This window comes from Crocuta crocuta, unplaced genomic scaffold (assembly GCF_008692635.1).
Source record: "Crocuta crocuta isolate KB4526 unplaced genomic scaffold, BGI_CrCroc_1.0 scaffold345, whole genome shotgun sequence".
NCBI lineage: Eukaryota > Metazoa > Chordata > Mammalia > Carnivora > Hyaenidae > Crocuta > Crocuta crocuta.
Genome location: NW_027527574.1, coordinates 973,356 through 987,574, shown reverse-complemented (window position 1 = coordinate 987,574; position 14,219 = coordinate 973,356). Strand labels below are relative to the sequence as shown.

Here is a 14,219-nt window from a genome sequence, read left to right as displayed (position 1 = left end):
GCCAGGAGACAGTCTTGCAGTCGAAGTCACACACAGACACACACAGACGCGCGCGCGCGCACACACACACACACACAAACACACACACAGTCCTGACGGCCAGGAAAAGGGGACAGAAAACTTCGGTTCCAGCGCCAGGAGACAGTCTTGCAGTCGATGTCACACACACACACACACACACACACACACACAGTCCTGACGCACCAAAAACACACAGAGTCCTTCTCTCTCCCTCTCTCTCTCTCTCTCCTGACGGCCAGGAAAAGAAGACAGAAAACTTCGGTTCCAGGAGCCGAGAGGCGAGAATGAGGAAGGCAAAGACGGGAAAGCCTTTAAAAGCGCTGCCTTCCGCGCACGCGCCCTGGCTACCCCGCGCCTCCCTTCCTACGGGGAGGGGCCGGACCGCGACGTACGCACGCCGAGCGCACTGACGCTCGCTGGGCGTGCGCCGTGGGCTGGTGTCCGCTGTTGCCGGGGTGAGTCGTCGACCCTGCCAAGCCGGGAAGAGGCGGGGCTTCTGCCTGACTAAGGTGGGCGCGCACAGCCCTGGCCGAGGCATAACTTTACGTTACCGGCTTTCGCGCACTGTTTAAGTCGTTTGGAAGTGTAGCCCACGGGAGCGCTTTCTCATTCGGTTTAGCAAAACATCCTCACTTTGGTTATACAAGCGCAGGTTTCAGGGCGGTGATTCTGTCATGCCGAACTCTCGGCCCAGGCCCCGCCGGGGTGCACGGAGTGGCGCCCGGGCAGCCGGGCGCGACCGGCTGGTGTCGCGGTCCTTGCAGAGCGCAGAGCACTGCCTGAGCGCCCAGGACTTCGGCACCGCCTATGCCCACTACCTCCTCGTACTCAGCCTGGCGCCGGAGCTGAAAGACGACGTGAAGGTGAGGAGGTCCCTTCTTTCACTTGCTGGCAGACCTGTGTTCTTCCCGTAATACCTAAGTTGGGAGGGATGGCTAAGGTTAATGGCTGGTGGTTGCTGTTAATATTTACTACTCATTCTTTACATCTCTTTTGTTCACACCCGCAATCAACCCCTCAAAAAATCCTGTCGGCTCCATCTTTGAATATATCCAGAATCTTACCACTTCTCACAACCTTCTCCTTTACTACCCGTGTTCAGGTCTCAGTCACCTGTCGGCTTTTGGAGTAGGCTCATCACTAGGCTTTCTCCTGCAGCCTGTCTCAACACAGCCTGCGTGAGCACTTCGTTACAAGTCAAACGATGTCACTTGTCTATTTCAAAACTTCCATCTTCCTCAAAATTCTAAAGGCCATATTACAAACGAGGCCTAAGTTGATCTTCTCCCTCCTCCTATATCCAATTCTAGCATGTTCCTGCCTCAGCACCTTTGCACTTGTATGCAGAAGGAATGTCCTGGGTATTTGTAATTGAATAAAGTTGAGAATAAGCCTAAAGTAGTCATCAGATGATGCATTATTTAAGCTTCAGTGACTGGATTGTGATGGTTGTTCTAATAGATACGTTTTTTCAAGTTTTTTAGCATCTAAATTTATGAAAATGCTTTAACTTAAATTTGTATTCCGTTTTCAGCCTCAAGCTACTTGGCTTTATTTCACCTAGCATTTTCTCAACCCCAGTGCTATTGACTTTTTTGGATGGAATGATTCTTTGTTGAGGAGGGCTGTCCTGTGTGCATTGTAGAATGTTTAGCAGCATTGTTGATATCTACTCACTAGATGTCAGTAACCTCTAGATGTATGTAGTCAACATAAATTTAGTGTAAATTTCAGGAGCGGCTGGCCCTAAGGAGGAGAAAGTGCTATGTTGAGATACAGTTTGCTTTTACAAGTAGATAGCAGTAGAATAATGATTGATCAACCCAAGTGCTGTTTCTTTAATTCTCTGTTCCTGAGGTTCCTCCTTTGTAAAACAGTAACTGTATCCTTTTTAATAGATTAAAACTGTATCCTTTTTAATAGATTAGTGTGTATTAAAAGTATATCTAAGGCCTGTATTTGAATGCCTTGCGTTCAGTAGGGTTCAGAAACTAGTTGTTTCCTGCAGAACAAAGTCCATATTTGTACATATGGGCCTTTACAAAAGAGCCATTTCTTTAGTCTTATTTCTTACTACTCACCTCACTCCCTATGCCCACACTTCAGTCACACCAAGCTATAAATTCCCTGATCCATTTCCTTCTTTCTTTTTTAAAAATTTTTAAATGTTTATTTTTGAGAGAGACAGAGCATGAATTGGGGGACGGGGCAGAGAGAGAGGGAGACAGAATCTGAAGCAGTCTCCAGGCTCTGAGCTGTCAGCACAGAGCCTGACGTGGGGCTTGAACTCTCAAGCTGTGAGATCATGACCTGAGTCGAAGTCGGAAGCTTAACTGACTGAGCCAGCCAGGCGCTTCTCCCTGGTCCATTTCATATCATCTGTGCTTTTTTTCCTCCTGATTCTGTAGAATCTTCCTCCATATCCTTTTCTCTTTTGTAAACAACATCAAGATTCAGTTATAAGTATCAGCTCTTCTGTATAAACCTGTGAAGATGGCATAAACTGTGTTCATGATAAAACTGGAGTGACTAAAGCCCTTCCCTTTTTCCACTGTGTTGTGGTATGGAGAATGGCTGGAGAGAGGTGAGATTGGAGCCAGGGTGAGAGAGGGAATGCTGTTACTATAGTCCAGAAAGTATTATAAGGGCCCGACTACATTGTAACAGTGGATTGGAGAGGAGGTGACAGATTTAAAGATGTTGAGAATTGGCTGGGTTTGAAATGAATTGTATTGGAAGTTAAGGTAGCATTATAAGATGACTTAGTGGTTTGAGGTTTGGTGGTACCTTAATCTTATATCCTGTGTGAGAGGAATATAATAGGTTCATTTTAGAGCATTTTGAATTTTTAAAAAATTGTATGTTAAATTTCTTTCTACAGGGCTTCTGTGAGGATAAGAATAGGATTTCTGTTGTTCATTGCTGTGTTTTAGTCTCAGTTTTCTGCACACTGATTGTTCAGGAAATATTTGAGTTGAACTGAATTTGAGGGTGCAGTCCCTTGTTGAGATGACTAATAAGTCGTGTCTGTGACTGAGGTTCAGAAGAGAGGGTCTTGATTGGAGACATAGATGTAGAACAGGTTATAGTTAATGTATTAGAGATGGATGAATGAAGAGAAGAAGGCAAAAACAACTTCTAAAACGTACAAGCCCTCAAAAGAGAGGTAGGTGGAGAATATGCTATGATAGCTAAGAATGAAGAGAGTTTTAAGTGGTCAGCTTATCTAATTCTGCATGTTATTGCCACATAAGTGGTAAAATTCATTTTTGCACTTACTTATTTACAAACTGTCTACTAAAGCTAAATAAAATTTGAAGTGATCAGTCAATAATAATTAAGCTATGTTCTCTGTGGAATCATCAATCAGTGTTGTATATTCTTCCATCATTTATATTATTGACTAAATTACTGTTTTCTCTTTTACATAGGAAACTTTTCAGTATACACTGTTCAGATGGGCTGAAGAGCTTGATGCTCTCAATCGAACACAAGACTTATTTGGTTGTTATGAGCAGGCTTTGGAACTGTTTCCTGATGATGAAGTGATTTGCAATAGTATGGGGGAGCACCTCTTCAGGTTTGTAGTGATTTCAGTTTACTTGTTAAGAATTATTCTGTATCAGTCTTGATCAGAGATAAATCACCCAGTAATTTGAAAGGGAAAGTTTAATATAAAGAATTATTAACTGTGACAGGAGATCAGAGTAACCAAGGATTGGCTAGTAAGAAGTAAAGAGAATTCAAAAGAAGAAAACAATCACAAATATATAACAACAGAGCATTTTTTTTTTATTACACCAACCTTTATTTCATATAAGAAAACAATTATGAATGTACTCATAAGAAATGACACAGGTAAGGAAAAGTAATAAACATTTAAAGGAAAAAAACCAAGATGCTCGGGAAAGTATGATTATTGAAAGTGATCCAGATCTAATCTTTTGATGTATTCTTCTCAGTCAATTAAAGTGTTTTTAATTCCATCATATAAAAGAAATTGATCCACACACAAAAAATTTTTTTAATATAATTTATTGTCAAGTTAGCTAACATACAATGTATACAGTATGCTCTTGGTTTTGGGGGTAGATTCCCATGATTCATTGCTTACATACAACACCCAGTGCTCATCCCAACAAGTACCCTCCTCAATGCCCATCACCCATTTTTTCCTCCCTCCCCTGCCCCATCAACCCTCAATTTGTTCTCTGTATTTAAGAGTCTCTTATAGTTTGTCTCCCTCTCTGTTTGAAACTATTTTTTCCCCTTTCCTTCCCCCATGGTCTTCTGTTAAGTTTCTCAAATTCCACATAGGACTGAAAACATAACATCTGTCTTTCTCTGTCTGACTTATTAACAGAACAGTTTTAATATTAAATCATACACTATGTAGCCACTGCCTCTAGAGCTAAAGATATAATATTCAAGGAAAAGTTCCCTCCACCTGGATAAGATGCAGACCTTGTAGGAGAGGACACACCATGGGTTGCTGAATGGCAGTGAAGTCACTCTGGTGCCCTGCCAGGGACCTTGTAATTCTGTTCTCTGGATCTTGCTGAAAACTTGCCTTTGGAATTTCTGTCTACATAGAAACTGTGTAATTAGGAAAACTGACAAAAACCCCAAATTTTGGTTTTGGATTTGTTTTAGTAATTCTGGTTTTACTTCTTTGTACAAAGTAAAAGACTTCTTATTTAGGAAATGCCATGATGATGTCCTATTCTATATAGTAAGATCATTTTGCATGTTCCAACAGTTGTCTTCTATTACGCTTTGTTCATCTCATCATATTGTTTTATTCAATGAAAATTGTATATAAGAAATGCCTTTATCAAAGTGTGTTAGTCTCAGTGAGGTAGCTGCTGTACGGTTTAATAGTCTTAATCAACACAGCCTGGGAAGTGAAATGAGTACTCCTTTAAGAGACAAATATTTGATAGTTTCTAATTGTAGAGTCTGATAATAACTGGGAAAAATAAGGCAGATTGTCAACTGACACTTATTTGTTCATACTAACAGCTAACCTGATCCTGTCACACAGACTCCATCTGTACTAAATTAGCAACTACTTTCCCTTTAAATAAAATTTAGTGTAAAAGATTTTTTAAAGCATATTATTTTTTAAAAAATTTATTTTGAGAGATAGAGTGTGGGGGGTGGGTAGAGAGAGAGAGAGAGGGAGAGAGAGAATCCCAAGCAGGCTCTGCACTGTCAGTGCAGAGTCCAGAACGGGACTTGATCTCATGAACTGAGATCACAACCTGAGCAAAAATCAAGAGTCTGACTCTTAACCAACTGAGCCACCCAAGTGCCCCTACAAATATTTAAGAAAAAGTTTTTTAAGTTTATTTATTTATTTTTGGGAGGAGGGAAGGGAGGGAGAGAACAAGGGAAAGGTGGGGGTGCAGAGAAGGAGGGAGAGAGAGAATCCCAATCAGGCTCTGTGCTGTCAGTATAGGGGTTGAGGTGGGGCTTGAACTCATGAACTGTGAAATCATGACCTGTGCTGAAACCAAGAGTTGGTTACTTAATGGACTGAGCCACCTAGGTGATCTGTTAATTTCAAAGTTTTCTTTAGTTCTTCAGTCCATGTAAGAGGAGTTACTCTGTGGGGTTCAGTTACATTTCTAGGTAATACACATGTTATTATCATAATATTCTAAAACTTATCTTTAAGGATAAGTTCAATTTAACAGAAAATTGGAGCTCTACACACTTTTGACGGATTGTAGCTTGGTGACCTATCATCGTAAGATAGTAATCTGAGCAGTTACCAATTATTGAGACAAAAAAATGCTTGTTTGCTTTTCTGAGATATAATTATGCAAAATTTCTAATTTAGACATTGAGAATTCTTCACTTGTGATAGCGTGAATGTGGCTTTTGCTATACAGTTTATCTTTGTTCTCTACAACAGTAGCTCTTAGCTTTTGTCTTCTCTACTTTCCTCATCAAACATAGCCGGTCACTTACTTCCCACTGAAAGAATCACTGGTCCAGGAAAAGAAGATTTTCAGAGTAAACAATTGCTTCCTTTCCTTTATTCCTTTTATTTGTCAAATAAGTTTGTGCTGGAACGTCTCAACTTTACAATTCATGTTAGTCCAGTAGCATCAAATTTAAACAAAACATTTAAGTTCCTAATTGGGAAGGTAATTTTTCTTCTAGTTAAAAAAAAAAGGCGGTTTCATAGTTTGTTGATGCTGACATATTGTTGAGTCTATCAGTATGAGATATATTTTAATTGAGTGTACCATATATTTTTCAGATTATCATTACAGTCTAAGAAAACTGATATATTAAGAATCAAACTTAACAGAAGCACAAACCCCAAGAAACATTAGGGGCAGGTGTGGCAGTGATTCAACAGATTGTTGATGTTTAAAAATTTAAAATATCCATTGCCAGTTTTGCCTCTCACCAAGTAACGATTACATACAATGTATTTTGTATTGTACTGTGTGCAATATCAGTTGCAGATTAAGATAGCTCTATCTTTAAGATACTTAAAGATAGCAGTTACTATACTTAAACATTTTTATTTTAACCTAAAACATGAGTGCCTATCATTTGACATAGGGCCATTGCCATTTGTTAGAGGGCAGTGTCCTGTTTGAAATTCCAGAATGTCTTTTTTTACATAAACCATATATAGAATTAATAGTCTGATTTGGTTTCTTTAAAATTGACAGAATGCTTAAAGTTTCTTCTGAAGAAGTATGAGGGTAAAAGGGTTTTAGTAGCTCAGTTCTCTTCAGCTTGTGGACTACACACTGGTGCTTGTCCAGAAATTATCAGTCAGTGACAGATAAGTATAGAAATTGAGAGTAAGTGTTTAGAAATGTATATAGCAGTTTGGCATTGCTGTAATCCCAAGCATGTGATCACAGAACTCACTTGTTGAAAATAATGTGGACCAGTTTGTTCTGTGAGTTGCAAACTAATTACATGCAGTACAACTGTATTGGTCTACAAATATTAGATATTTGAAAAAGGAGAGATGAGTTCTTCACCACAGAAAGTTTAAGAGGCACTGTTCTAGATAGTTAGGAAGTTTTCTCCCTTTTTATTGTTGATTTGCTTACATCTAATTCAGTAGCAGTTTTTTGGGTCGTTGGCCTCTGCTGTTTTCCAAAGCATTTAGTTTAGTGTCCTCAGAAATAGTGGCTCTCTTTTTGCAGTCATAATTTATTTAGTTTCTCTAATATTTAATTAAAATATGTGATTATAATAACAGGTACAAGTGGTGTAAACTAGTCTAACAGCAAATACAAAGACTCTTTAAAAAATTTTTTTTTAATGTTTATTTACTTTTGAGGGAGAGAGAATGTGCAAGCAAGCAAGTAGGGGAGGGGTAGAGAGAGAGGAGACACAGAATCTGAAGCAGCCTCCAGGCTCCGAGCTTGAACTCATGGAGTGCAAGATCATGACCTGAGCTGAAGTCAGACAAGACACTTAGCTGACTGAGCCAGCCAGGCACCCTGCAGATGCAACTGACTCTTGATAATTCATTCAGCTGCTGAGAGAAAAGGTATGCAGGCACACCAGAGAGGAGCCTATTAGCTATAAGCATTGATATGTTTTACACAGGGAATGGTTTTTAGAAAGCACTAGTGTTTTAGTGGATTAGTTAAATTGAGAGGACTATGAGAGCTTCTACTATACTTTAGTGCAATAGTAATTTATAGTCTATCTCCTAGAATGCATAAATACAATAAGGGTTTGGAAAGGAAAGAAGTGATCAAGGATTGCAGTCCTTAGAAAAAGAGATGGTGCTTGGGTTGAGTAGGATTTGGGGTACTGGAGAGGGATTCTCAGGCCAGATGAGTGGCAAGAATAAAGGCACAGTAATTGCTATCATAATAATTGAATATTTTGTCTGTCATATTTTACTATAGAATGGGCTTTAGAGATGAAGCAGCTGGGTATTTTCATAAAGCAGTGAAACTAAACCCTGATTTCAATGATGCAAAGGAGAATTTTTATCGTGTTGCAAACTGGTTGGTGGAACGCTGGCACTTTATCATGCTTAATGACACCAAAAGGAATGCAGTTTATAATGCCGCAATCCAAGATGCAGTTTGTTTGGGGTCCAAGAGTGTTTTGGACATTGGAGCAGGAACTGGAATACTCAGGTTTGTTGTAATTGTGCTTTAATTATATACACATATATACCAAGGTAAATTAAAGCTTTTGCCAAATATGGAAAATTTAACAGTGGAATTCAAAAATAGAGTTTACTTTATTTCTAATAATCTTTTGATTATTCATGCAACTACTATTATTGTATTTTTTACTGTAACTTTAAGTTATCAAGAACTGGACATAACTACTAAGGAGAATTTGGGGTTATGATTGAAATCTTGAATGTCCTTTTATAGTACTTATTGCATTAATATTTTGGTTGAATCTAGTTGTCTAAGTTAAAGCCTATCAATATTTTTCATGCCAGTTGTATCTTCTTAAAAATATGAATGTCATGATTTATTGTATAGTTTGTTTCTTTTTTGTTCTTTTAAAGATTTTATTTTTAAGTAATCTCTCCACCCAATGTGGAGCTCAGCCTTACAAACCCGAGATCAAGAGTTGCATGCTCCACTTGACTGAGCCAGTCAGGTACCCCTGTGTGATTTGTTTATTAATAAGAATATTGGTTCATTTTTAAAAAAATGCTTATTTAGTTTTGAGAGAGAGACAGAGTGTGAGTAGGGGAGGAGCAGAGAGAGAGGGAGACAGAATCTGACGCAATTCTAGGCTCTGAGATGTCAGCACAGAGCCCAACATGGCTCTAACCCACAGAGCATGAGATCATGACCTGAGCTGAAGCCTGACTCTCAACGAACTGAGCCACTTAGGGGTCTAGTTCATTTTTTAATGTGAAATGAATAATGGTTGTGTTAAAGAACCATGTGTTAAACCCCATGTTTAACGTCATAATTCCACTAAAATTTGAAAAACCACAGTAGATTATTTTTTCCTGATGGGGCACTTTTTTCTCTTGCAGCATGTTTGCTAAAAAAGCTGGAGCACACTCAGTATATGCTTGTGAATTATCCAAGACCATGTATGAGCTTGCCTGTGATATAGTAGCAGCAAACAAGATGGGTGCAGGAATCAAACTCTTACACATGAAGTCACTTGACATAGAGATTCCAAAACACATTCCTGAAAGGTACTATATAATATATATAATATAATTTTAGTTTTTATAATCCACTTTTTCTTTTAAAAATTAAGATATTCACATTTATAACTTCTAGCCCAAATAAAAATGCTGAAACCCTTATATTGTAAAGGTAGTGATATAGGATCATTTAGCTTAAGATAAATTTTCATAATGTCATATTCTTGATAAAAAATATTTAAAGATCTTGAAAAAAATTTGTGCCAAGCAATTTAAAACTGATAAACTTGACCTTTAGCAAGTTACTTTACTCTTGTTCATTTCGGTATTCTGTTTGTGAAAATGGATAATACCTCCTGTATGGTCAATAACTATTTAAAAGTTATAGTTAAAAATAATATATGAGTAGATCAAGCTTGATGGATTTCTCACAATTTGTGTTATCCTTGGCTAAAATGAAAGCTTTGGAAGTGTCAGCTGTCGATGTATTTTGGCCTGAGTTCTTCAAATGCTTTGAATAATGTCTCATTAAGTCTTGGCTTTTTAGTATGTCATCTTGCTTTGGTCTATATCACAAAGCTGATGGCTTTTTGGAGCTAGAGTGGATTTACACATCATCTGGTGTAACACTATCATTTTAGAGACTGAGCTTTCTTTATGTAGCACTTGTTTTACTACCTATCTTGGGTGGTTTGTCTTCTCATCTTACTTAAGTTCAGCTTATGTTGAAAGATGACTTTTTTATAGTCTGTTGTCATTTGGACTGTTATTTTTAAAAGTCTTTTTCCAAAATATCATATGTTTGCACGTATAGGAGGATTAGGAGGAACTTGACGGAGGAACAAGGGGGAGAAGAAGGGCGGAAATGGTGGGGGAAAGGGAGAGAGGCAAACCATGAGAGACTCTTGAATGCTGACAAAAACTGAGGACTGATGGATGTGGGGGGGAGGGGGGGATGGGCATGGAGGAGGGCACTTGTGGGGATGAGCACTGGGTGTTAAGTGGAAACTAATTTGACAATAAACTATTTGTAAAAAAAAAAAAGTCTTTTTCCATATGTATAATAGTATTTTTGTATACATAATACACTTTTCAGTGGGCTCTACATTTGTTTGCATGAAAGAAGTCTTACTAGATTGTTGTGGCAGATATTATACCCATTTTATAGAAATAACAGTGTTCTGAATTATCTTAGTCTGCTTGGGCTCCCACAACAAGATAACACAGTGGCTTAAACAACAGACATTTATTTTCTCACAGCTCTGGAGGTAGAAGTCCATGATCAAGGGGGCTGGCAAATTTGATTTCTGGTGAAAGCTCTCTTCCTAGCTTGCAGATAGCTGCATTCCTGTCCTCTCCACTGTGCATGTGAGGAGACAGATCGCCTCTGTCTCTTCCACTTTTATAAGGACACCAGCCCTGTCAGATTAGTGCCCCACCCTAATGACCTCATTTAACCTTTATTACCTCCTAAAGACCATATCCTTAAATGTAGTCACAATAATTAGGGCTTTAAATTATGAATTTTGGTGGTACACAATTCAGGCCATGGTATGAATCAGTTACCTTAATTGACCTTCATTTCTCTCACAGATAGTGTTGTAGAAGGACCTGCAGCTTTGAATTAGGAGATATGGATTCTAATATTGACTCTGTTATTAATTTATTTTGACCCTCAGTAAATCTAGAAATGTCAAGATGTTGGACTAGATGATTGGGATACCTTCAGCATTCTAAATGTTTGCAGCCTTTAAATATTGAAAATTTTGTGTATTTATATAATATTGGCTTTAGGCACTGTAGGGGATACCAAAGTTGTTTCTGTCCTCAAGGCACCCATAATCAGAAAAGGAAGATCAGGAATATTATGAAACTTTTCTGTATCTTCTAAATATACAAATAAATGATACTGGCAATGTGTGCTAAAGAAGATCAGAGGAGGGAGAAATTATTTTGGTATTTCTTTGAGTGAAATTTTCTAGAAAGAGAGAACAGTCAGAAGATCAGAGCTCTGCGGACTCTTTTGTGATAACTCGCAGGTTGTAGGTGAAGCAAAAGAAGCAACAAGAGAACTACAATGAATATGTAAGAGGTAAACATGGAAGGAAGAGAAGGATTTTGAGAGGGAGGCCTTCTCATGTACATTACGTGTTTGTAGATTAAGGAAAGTGAGAACTGAGAAAGATTATTCATCATAATAAGTAAGGGAATTATTTATGATAGAATATTTTTATAAAGTGTTGGCATCAAGAAGGGGACTGGGTATAAAGCACTGTTAGGGATTTAGCAATGAAAGAAAGAAGAGCCTGAGGAGGTAGCAGGGTCAAGTGAAGGCTGTGTGTTTCTCCACCCCCAGAAGGTGTCAGTGGAGAACAGGGGAGCCTGAAGAACAGTTCAGTCAAGTTCCTTAAGATTTGAGGTAGAAAATTAAAAAATGAAATGTATTAGAAAATTTTATATATGGACTGTTTCTATAATATACTCTTCCTTTCTTCTCTCAGCTTTGAAATCTTTACATAAATAGCATGATATTTTACTTACATATATCTTTAAAAAATCATTCTATAGAGTGTCCCTAGTTGTAACAGAAACTGTCGATGCAGGTTTATTTGGAGAAGGAATTGTGGAGAGTTTAATTCATGCATGGGAACATTTACTTTTGCAGCCAAAGGTAAGCAGCATGAAAACACTTAAATTTGATTAAGACTTCATTATTTCAACGAGCATTTATTGAACCCTGGTGTATTTGCAAAGCATTATGAAATATAGTAAGACCTTAGTTTGCGAGCATAATTCATTCCAGAAACATGCTTGTAATCCAAAGCACTTACATATCAAAGCGAATTTCCCCATAAGAAATTATGGAAACTCAGATGAGTTGTTCCACAAGCCAAAACTATTTATACAAAAATGATTAAAATACTGTAATATAATACAAAATAATAAAGAAAATACAAAATGTAAAGGAAAATAAATTAACCTGCACTTATCTTTGAAAATCTTCATGGCTGGTGTGAGACATGGCTGGTGTGAGAAAGGAGAGAGGGGAGTTATTGTGTAGGACAACTTTCATTATCACTAACAGAATCACTGCTATCTATCGGCTCAATGGAATCTTTTTTGCATGGGGCCCATTGTATATGCTCATATAGATGTTGATTACAGTATCAGTAAACTCTTGTCATATACTGTATTTAATGAAACTGGCAATAAGGCAACAGAGGAAAGGGTCTGTATCTGCAGGCAGTCTGACCTAGAATGAAGCAAAGCATTCCCAAGCTTACTTTTATATGGGAAAACAAAGGACTGTCCATACGTGCTTTAAAGTGACAAAAAATATACTAGTGCCAGTTGTGGACACCCTCCAGTGTTCTGAAAAATCACTGATTTCTGCCAAACACCGTGGCCTGAGACCAAGCATCTGAGCATGAGAGATGATCGCCCACAATCCAGCAGATAGAAAGTGAGAAGAACCATCAGCTCAGTTGTGATCATTTGATGTTCGGTGTTATGTACTACTTGTATTGTAAGACATTGCTCATTTATCAAGTTAAAATTTATTAGAAATGTTTTCTTGTCTTGTGAAACATTCACAGAACAAGTTACATGCAATCCAAGGTACATACTTTATAGGTGGAAAGAAATCCATGCAAAAGAAACCATTTAATCACATAATGTATGCTTGTGTACCCAAATGGGCTATTTGGCAAAGAAACTCCAGGACAGAATTCATGGTAATTGAGCTTACATTGTGGACAGGCATTATGGAATTCTTGAAAAGGGTTGAGAAAGGGAAGTACTTTCAGTCTCCTAGCCCTCACTGATAGGAGTTTGGCAAATTATCAAAAGGAAGTATAGTGGTAACTGTCTTGGTATCGTTTTTGGATACCAATTGATTGGACAGGACCAACTCTTAAAATTGCCAATTTATGTTTCCTGGTGAAATCCTCTGTTGTGGCCCACAAATTGTAGATTTGGTTTTCGTAATAGGTAATGTGACTGAAAGCCCTTTAACATAATAATTTACTATTTACAGAAAATGATTTGAATTTAAAATACCTAATTAAAGTTTAAAAAGAGCAGTTTATTTTTCTACTATAATAATGATTTTGAAAAAAAGAAAAATAGTGATTTTGTCTTCTCATTAGTCATATTCAACAGTTTGTTGCTGTATACAGACTTCTAGCTACCCTCCTTTTCCTATTTGTAGTGTTGAAAAAGAATAAATGTATATACACACATACATATAGCAATGAAAGTAAAATAAAAAAAAATAAAGTTAGTATTAACATGACATCCCATTCATTGTTTTAGATTTTTTTAAAATACTGTTTTTATTAAAATGTAATTAACATTTTAATAAAATGTTATACATATATACATATGCTGTTATACATATACTGTATATGTGTATGTTATACATATACAGTGTTATATTAGTTTCAAGTGTACAAACAATGATTCAGCAATTCTATACTCTACATTTATCATGATAAGTGTATTCTTAATCCCCTTCACCTATTTTACCCATCCCGTATCCATTAGCCTCTGGCAACCACCAGTTTATTCTCTGTATTTAAGAGTGTTTTTTCTCTCTCTTTTTGTTTGTTCATTTGTTTTGTTTTTTAAATTCCACATATGAGTGAAATCATATGGTATTTGTCTTTCTTTGACTTATTTCACTTAGCATTATACCCTCTAGACCCATCCATGTTGTTGCTAATGGCAAAGTTTCATTCTCTTTTATGACTAGTATTCCAATATATCTATACATATATATGCACACAGACATGATATTTACACATATACAGTATATATACACTTTTTTTATTTAGGTATGATTGACATATAAATTATATTAATTTCAGATGTAGAACTAATGATTCAAAACTTGTATATATTATGAAATAATCACCACAAGTCTAGTTAACAAAAGAAACTTTTAATTACATTTTTAAAAAAGATTTCATTTTTAAGCAGTCTCAACACCTAACATGGGACTTGAACTCACAACTCTGAGATCAAGAGTCACATGCTTTACTGACTGAGCTAGCTAGGAGCTCCACAAAGT

The 14,219-nt window shown here is 37.2% G+C and overlaps 1 protein-coding gene across 1 annotated transcript in view; it reads left to right on the top strand.

Annotated features, from left to right (window-relative positions):
- Positions 1 to 480: 480 nt before the first annotated feature.
- The window catches only part of PRMT9 (protein arginine methyltransferase 9), a 37,730-nt gene continuing 23,991 nt past the window's right edge, over positions 481 to 14,219 (top strand). Inside the window, exons 1-5 of the mRNA XM_077770668.1 lie at positions 481 to 884; positions 3,453 to 3,601; positions 7,923 to 8,159; positions 9,029 to 9,196; positions 11,717 to 11,819. Of these exons, the coding sequence (XP_077626794.1) occupies positions 696 to 884; positions 3,453 to 3,601; positions 7,923 to 8,159; positions 9,029 to 9,196; positions 11,717 to 11,819 (846 nt within the window). The 5' untranslated portion in view covers positions 481 to 695. The remainder of the gene's footprint in view (positions 885 to 3,452; positions 3,602 to 7,922; positions 8,160 to 9,028; positions 9,197 to 11,716; positions 11,820 to 14,219) is intronic.